Genomic DNA, 8,415 nt, shown 5'->3' on the forward strand with positions numbered 1-8,415 from the left:
AGGCAGTGTCACATCATCACTAAAGTTTATAAATTGCATTACTTTTTAATTCTTTGCCAGTGTTTAACCATTCAGCACTCGCGCGCTCTCCTGGAGACTGAGCGCTCATGCACACTCGCAGCGCACACACATAATGCCAGGTTCACATTACTCCATTTGCAGTGCATACATGGTGCATATTTTTTCCGCGCTCATGTTAACGAATTAAAGCGTTCACTGCACATGGTTGCTGTCTGGCAGTGCATTCAGGAGCTGTGCGTCTGCAGCAGTGCAGAGATCGTTTCTGCACCTAGTCTATTGCTGCGCTGCAAGCGCTGAATTAAAGTAACAGCGCATTGTTTGCAGTAAATATAAACATGGATTGACACAAAAATGTAGTAATTACACCATAAATGTATATTATTAAAGTCTGCTGTGTTTCATATCAAACAGTCAACACATATGGCTTTTTGGCTAGGTTTAAAGGGAAAGAGCACTTTTAGATAAGGCAATAATAGATGGCATTCGTGGAGGAAGGAAAACAAAGTTCTTTATGAACCGCAGGATTGCTTGTAATAAAGATTTCGATGCAAAAGGAAAGGTAGTAGAGCTGTCTGTTTCTGTCAATGGTAAGTTTGTGATAACGTAAGAAAAGTAGTTTAAATGTTTTGCCACTTGCTTGAGCAACTTAATATATAAATCTAGAAGTAAATGCAAAAGTAAAAAGCATTGAATAATGTGTTGCTTATATTGATTGTGTTTAAACATGTCTGTGAAAGATTGCATTACTGTACGGTGTAAAAAAATAATTGCAATGCTGAAAAAGCATTTTCAGTGACAATATTTGGATTTGAAATTAAACTAATGGATAAATGTTGTGTTTGTGGTAAACAGCCTCGGATCAGTAGCGGACTCCTGTGTGAAAGCTCAGTCTGTGCTGCTTCCCCTCTCACAAGAGTCACCTAAGAGGGAAATTCCCCCCATTTTCAAAAATTAAATTCAGGCCCTGAATAAATGTCTAAAAATGTCTGATTGGAGTATCACTATAAATAGTTATAAATTATAAAAAGAAGGCTTTAAAAGATCGGTATCGGCAGATACTGCTTTCTGTGATCTGCTTCAAAAATCCTGATCAGAGCACCCCTACAATATACCATGACAACCTAAATAACATAAACCCTGTTCAAACATGTTGATGGTAGGGCTGTGCAATAAATTCCATGCGATTGTCATGCGCATCTCGTCAGTAAAGCTGGTTCCGTGCTTTCAGATGGAGCAGCATTTAATACACAGAGCCGTAGATCTACAGCAAATTACCTGAAGAAACTTAATGAATCCATAAATCAACACAAAGTTTTTGGTTCTCTTGCTACTGGGTTTAAATTGTTGCAGATTTGTATTTATATCCTTCTGGTAAAGTTCAGTCACAATTGTGCAATATAGTTGCTTCTATGAACAGCTACAGAGCCGCAGACTGTTTATTTTGTGCGCATTCATAATGTTTTTTTCTAAGTGAACTGAAATGTCCTCACAAGACTGCATGTGTCTAAGCCCTTTCTTTAAATTTTCTTTCAGCTGAGCATCGAGAAAGCCCAGGCCATTGCTGAACAGGTAGAGCTGAAGGCTAAGGTTGTTCAGTCAGAAGTAAAAACCATCACTCTTCGTCATAAGAAAGCTCTGGAGGAACGTGAGTGTGAGCTGCTCTGGAAGGTGAATGAAAGAACAAACATTAATTCATGGAGTAACAACTACCTTTATAAGTCTGTCTGCATATTTTAGTATGAAAAAATAGTAATTTTTTTGTAACATCAGGAACTATTTTTGTTTTCTGCACAGGTGGAGAAGATTCGCCAGGTGAAGGCAAAATCACTTTACCTGCAGGTTGAGAAACTACACCAGAATCTCACCAAGCTGGATAGTACTATCTCCGCAGTGACGCAGGTTCTAGAAGAGGGCCGTAGCATAGATGTCCTGCTAGCACGAGAGCACATGCTAAATCAGCTACAGGAGCTTAAATCCCTCCGCTGCATCCTACAGCCCCAAGAAGATGATCGCATCATGTTCACCCCTCCAGACCAGGCTCTTCTGATTGCCATCAAGTCCATGGGCCTCATCAGCAGCGGAGCCTTCGCCACAGCTTCCAAAGCTCATGGTGAAGGCCTCAAGAGAGCACTGCAAGGAAAGCTAGCTTCCTTTACCGTCGTAGGGTATGATCATGACGGTGAGCCTCGCTTGTCCGGTGGTGACAGCGTCTCAGTTGTGCTTATGAGTCCGGATGGTAATCTGTCCAGTGCAGATGTTTCCGACCACCAAGATGGAACGTACACAGTCAGCTATCTGCCCAAGAGCGAGGGTGAGTATTTGCTCTCGGTGCTTATATGCAATCAGCACATTGAGGGAAGTCCTTTCAAAGTGATGGTCAAATCCGGTCGCAGTTACGGCGGTGTAGGCCTGCCCATTGCATCTTTCGGAGGAGAGGGCGATGTGGACGGGCAGCTGTGTCGGCCTTGGGGCATCTGCGTGGATAAGGAGGGCTATGTGGTGGTCGCTGACCGAAGCAACAACCGTGTGCAGATCTTCAAGCCTTGTGGCACGTTCCACCACAAGTTTGGCACTTTGGGCTCACGACCGGGCCAGTTTGACCGCCCTGCTGGGGTCGCCTGTGACAGCCAGAGGAGAATCATTGTGGCAGATAAGGACAATCACCGCATCCAGATCTTCACCTTTGAGGGTCAGTTTCTTCTCAAGTTTGGTGAGAAGGGAACCAAAAATGGACAGTTCAACTATCCATGGGATGTGGCCGTCAACTCTGAAGGCAAGATCCTGGTTTCAGATACACGCAACCACCGCGTGCAACTCTTTGGACCTGATGGGACTTTCCTCAACAAATACGGATTCGAAGGTGCCCTCTGGAAACATTTTGATTCGCCTCGCGGTGTGGCCTTCAATCAGGAAGGCCACCTCGTTGTGACCGACTTCAACAATCATCGGCTGCTTGTCATCAGGCCCGACTGCCAGTCAGCACGCTTCCTCGGGTCTGAGGGAACCGGAAATGGCCAGTTCTTGCGGCCGCAAGGCGTAGCTGTGGACCAGGAGGATCGTATTATCGTGGCCGACTCCCGCAACCATCGCATTCAGGTGTTCGAACCCAATGGCAACTTTTTATGCAAGTTTGGGACACACGGTAACGGCTTCGGGCAAATGGATCGCCCTTCGGGTATAGCGGTTACCCCAGATGGAATGATCGTGGCTGTGGACTTTGGAAACAACCGAATCCTCATGTTCTGACCTTTTAAGGTTTGAAATACAAAACTGTAGCCATGGACAAATGGAAAAGGAGATTTTGCACATCTATCAGGAGCAAATGCAGTTTGATTTAGCGAGGTGACAAGAGTTGTAGGGACTTTATAGTTTTGTACGATTCTCAGTGATCGTGTAACTCCAAATGCTTGCCGTTACAGCACAAAGTTTTGGCTGCTGCAAGATAAGAGTGTTTTGCTCTTGGTATGTGTCTTCAAATCGTTGTTTTCTTTTCTTTTTTTTTCTCAGGGAATTTCTTGCATTCTTGAAATATTTTCTCTCTGCATTACACCTACCTCATCTAGCTTATGTATGAATGTACTCACGTTTGTGCAGAAACCTAGTCCGTGAAGTTTTATAAAGAAACGTCTACCTCAGTGTTTTTTTTTCCTTTTCGTAAAATGTGAGGACAAAAAAAACTAAACAAAATGAAGCAATGTTTGGGTATTTGCACAGTTCGCACAATTGTTTCCTGATTGTTACTGTGCACAGAACGCAAGTTATATCCCTGAATGTTTCTCGTGACGATTGATAAAAACAAAGCTGCATGTTTTGGCAGAAACATTAGGATAACGTTTTGATATATCTACTGCTATGTTTTCTTTTTTGAATTTTGATGGTTTTTGAAATCAGACTTCATCTTTATCTCGTACCTCATCTAAACCTTATACCTCATTTTACCGTATTATACCTCTGGGTCCATGAGCCTCATTACATTTACCTCACTTTATGGTCTTTGAAAATTATGCAAGCAGTTACCAAAAATGAATGCTGTATAACTGATGAAAGAGACTGATAAATTAGACAAATTATCTGAGTTTAGTAATTTAATAAGACCCTCATGATGTAATCAAGAGTTTTGCTCTGACTATGAGAAATGCAACCACAGAAGAACATATACATGTGATTATTTTAAATGATACAAGAGTGAATTGGAGGCTGTTCTTTAAAGAAGATCTTCAGATCTGTTTTATTTTTGGGGAGGGAAAAATTTAAAGAATGTAGACACTAAATGGAATATCTAAGTGTAAAAATGACCTAGCCCTTATTTTTGTGTTTCTATAGTTTTGTTTTCTTTTTCATATGCAGAATTTAGGCAAGGTAAAGTTGATCGACACAACTGGCAAACAAGGATATAATCCAGTTCCTCTCAGACTAAAGAATTTTTTTATTAAAAATGTTATTATATATGTAGTGTTCTTTCAACATTGAGGCCAAGTTCATAAGAGTCTCATTACAACCAGCTGCATTAGATCACAAGTTGCTTTTTGTTGTTCTATTGATTACAGCATGGCCTACAGTGCTTCCCGTGCCCGTTTAAGAAAGATCCTCAGGGAGACTATTCACTCCATCAGTGTAACATCATTTGAAAACACTTAGAATCAATTGAGCCCAGTTTGAAATTGGATAGTTTGTGCCTGACTTGTGGGTAACCACTTTAAAGTCTTGTTTGCTTCTGTGTTCAATTTATTAAAAGAAAAAGAGGAAGCAAAGCATTTGGGTAAAATAAACTATATATAAATATAAAGCACTGGTATACAGCAGAACAAAAGCACATGGCCTCTCCCATTATAGTCTGCCTGAACTTCTCATTTAAGTTTGTTTATGACCGACAGGAAAGTGTATCTCACCAATGTTGTGTCGTAACTCAATATGAGAATCATTAATCACAAAAATACAAGTTTTTCCTTTCTGGTATAAAGTGGCCCATGAGAATTTGGATGTTCCCTGTTCTTGCAAGCACCATGTGTGCGTTTTTGGATATTTTGAAGTGGGTGAGCTTTATACAAACTTCTTTCTGAATGTGTGCGGTACCGCCTTGTTCGTACATATGTGTGGCAGGCCCACTTACAGAACCAGTATTGTAATATTAACCTTTGGGGTTAATTTGCATGATTGTTTCGGTTTTACACTTTAGGTAACATTTAAAATCTGAAAATCGTGTAAGAGCTGGACGACCTATTGGAAAGTGGTCATGATGATTTGCCCCACCGTTTTCTTGTAGGCTGCAGTTATCTTGTCCTATCATGAGTATCAACGTGCTTGCATGTAGTTACCTGTGCCTTCTGTGATGTTAGATAAATGGGAATTGAATGTCTTTGCCAATGGGTGACTATAGGAAATAGGCATGTGCCAAAACTGCTTCTGAAAGTCACGGATGCGTTGCGCGTTTGCTTTTCATTTATAAAGCGGCTCTTTCTCAGTCTTTTTTCTTTATGTATATTACCTCATTATAAACAAAATATTGACTTCAAATTGTGGATCAGCCAGCATATTTATGTTGGAGATATGTTAATTATGATAATGTTGCGTTTTACGCATGGTAAGAGTGGAGAGTAGGCAGTTCGATTTCTGAAAATTGATAGACATCTGCACATTAGATGATAATAGACAAATAAAAGGACCAGCATGGGTGACGGAAGCCCATTTGATGAGCTTATGCAATAAAAATGAAAGATTTGCTGCTTCCACCAACACAGATCAACCCTGTCATACAGTATTAATATCATATTTGATCTAATGAATATTTAGCTGCAAAGTTTTCTCCCTGAATCCCTGCTCTCTTTGAGAGGAAACTTTAAATGTATATTTTTGCATGCTGTTAAGGTCCTTGTAGACGGGTGGATGTAAAATATGGATGTTGGAAAACAAGGGGAGGGAGGAAGAAAAAAAATTATAATGTACCAAAAAAAAAAAAGAGGAGCATATATCATGTGTTAGCTTGTGGTGAGTGGTTGACTATATGATTGTATTATTTCTAGATAGCTTTACAGAGTAAGGTACCTCGTTGAGCTCCATTCAGATGCCTTACCACAGCTCCTTAGCTTTTGGAATCGAATCAGAACTGGAAAACTGCCAAAGACCTCATTCAAATGAAACCTCAGTGTGTGGATACGTTTATAAATCGATTTTTCACGTTTGCCCAAAGATTGATACATTTGGCATCGATCATTCTTGTATTTCGACAAGCTGTCGATGTCTTGACATAAAAGCGAAACGGTCCTAGAACACGTCCCTGGGCGTTGGCTTTTGTGTGTAACACGAGTTTTTGAGCAGATGCCCTACAGGACCAAAGATGGAGAAATGTTTGAATCCAGCTCCCACAGTTCCCAATGAAAACTGATCTCTAACTGTGTGGTGGTAGAGTTTTATTTGATAAAGGAGTCAGGCAGCCATTTTGTGGGTTGTGACGACCCAGGCGAGATCAGTACAGAAAAAGCCACTATGTAAAACCCCTTGAGCAGTGATCTGGACACTATTAAAAGTGTAAGTTCTACTTTGAGAGACAATTCACTTTTTAGGACTGATACTATATTTCATCTAGATACTATCTGGCTCATTGGATATGAAAGTCAAACTCAGTCAGTGTCTTTGAATTTCAGATCAATGCGAATTTTTCTGTCTTTCTTTCTTGTTCCCTTTTTCTTTTTTTTTTCTTCTTTGGACCTCCGGTCTCTAATTGTACGGGTTTTGTCACCATTTCTGGTGTATTCCAGCTTATGACTTCTTCCTTACTGGGGAAAAACAGAAAATGTAAGTTCAGAGTTGTGTGGTCATAGACCCTTTTATGATTGTATTATCTTATGGAAAAAAAAGAGATGTGTACACGCATTAAAACAACTCAGGTAGCTTTGTAGAGATTTGATTAAAATTCAATATTTGTTTCATACAGTTTGATAGTGAATCCTTTGTTAGTACCTCATGAGCTTTTGTGTGTTGTTTTGTTGGTAAAAATGCTGTTATTGAATTCCATGGGATCCTTTTCAACCATGTCACAGTTAATAGTCAGTGAGGGGGTGAACAATTCATAACCTTTACACCAGCATGTCTCAGTTTTGCATTCTTCACAAAGTCCTACCTTGATTTTATTAATTTAAACCTCACGTAACTAAAGGTATCGTTTTGCATATATTATGATAAATGTGTTTGCGTTCAAAGGCTGCTACAAAATTCATTGCCTTTTGATCAAAAACGCCTTAAAGCTTGAAAAATAGGTTTTCAACAACAGTCTGTCTCAAAATTAGAATTATAGTGATAATAGACATTTAGACTCCATGTCCCAGCACTGAAATTTGATATTTACATCAATACTTTCCAAACCCCTGAAGTCGCAGTGCTTCTATAAGGCTTGGCTGTAGGACAGGCTAAGCAAAGAGGTGTAAAGAGATTCAAAATTCTGAGCTGGAATCAGTTTTGCCTTTTAAAATACAATGATTAGGGTAGAATCAAAGTAACAAATGCTGATTCCAGGTCAGTTATCCTCTCAGGTTTGATGATTTTGGTTTAGGAGCCCTCTAAGAGGCCCACTAGTCTCTCCATCATAACCCGCACCAGCCCACTATCTATCACCCCCTCAACCAAAGCAACCGAACAGTCATTTATTACTTTCTGAATAAGGCTGATGAGACTATATGAAATATGTAGTGGTCTGCAGGCTTGTTCAGTTGTCTTTGTGGACTTTAAACATTTCCTATGCATTTTGTTTTTTAAAATAAATGTTTGGTTTACGATTTAAATAAAGTTGTACCTCTTTGGATCCTGTATTTGTGGTGAGTGTTTTTACTTTATTAAAGTATAAGAAACAACTAAAAACTATTCTAACGTCCCCCTTCAGGTCGGGGGTTCACATCGTTTTGCTGTAAATCTACTGATTTTTGTAAAGTAATTTTATGAATAACATTGTTAGTATGTTTCAAGAGGAACGCTTATGTTTACTCGATTATCCATATTGTATTATATGCATTTTTATGCAAGTAGTCTGCTACACCGTTGTAAAGATCTCACTGATTTACGTTACAAACTATCAGAATTTTATCTTACGTTTTGGTCATACAAATAATAGCAACTGCACCAAATTGCAGATAATTATTAAAGTATTATATACTTTAGCTGTACAAAAACTGTTACGCTGCTTGTTGCAAACTGGAATTTGTAATCATGTAATCATAAACTGGTTTAAAGTGCAAACAAATTGACCGTTTACTGGTCTTGTTGTTTACCTATAGAGTAATGAATTGTAAGTCTTGCACATTCACAGGAAACAGCTTGCTTGTGTGTTGAAAAGTAGATGGGTAGTGTTTGCGAACATTTTGACGCTGCTGGGGGGGGGGGGGGGGGGGCGTGTTTGGATTAAAT

The 8,415-nt window shown here is 39.6% G+C and overlaps 1 protein-coding gene across 1 annotated transcript in view; it reads left to right on the forward strand.

The window, feature by feature from the left end:
- LOC107551222 (E3 ubiquitin-protein ligase TRIM71-like) overlaps positions 1-5,675 on the forward strand; it is a 39,963-nt gene extending 34,288 nt beyond the window's left edge. Inside the window, exons 3-4 of the mRNA XM_016232761.1 lie at positions 1,555-1,689; positions 1,816-5,675. Of these exons, the coding sequence (XP_016088247.1) occupies positions 1,555-1,689; positions 1,816-3,267 (1,587 nt within the window). The 3' untranslated portion in view covers positions 3,268-5,675. The remainder of the gene's footprint in view (positions 1-1,554; positions 1,690-1,815) is intronic.
- Positions 5,676-8,415: the final 2,740 nt, after the last annotated feature.

This window comes from Sinocyclocheilus grahami, unplaced genomic scaffold (genome assembly GCF_001515645.1).
Source record: "Sinocyclocheilus grahami isolate Dianchi unplaced genomic scaffold, SAMN03320097.WGS_v1.1 scaffold418.1, whole genome shotgun sequence".
NCBI lineage: Eukaryota > Metazoa > Chordata > Actinopteri > Cypriniformes > Cyprinidae > Sinocyclocheilus > Sinocyclocheilus grahami.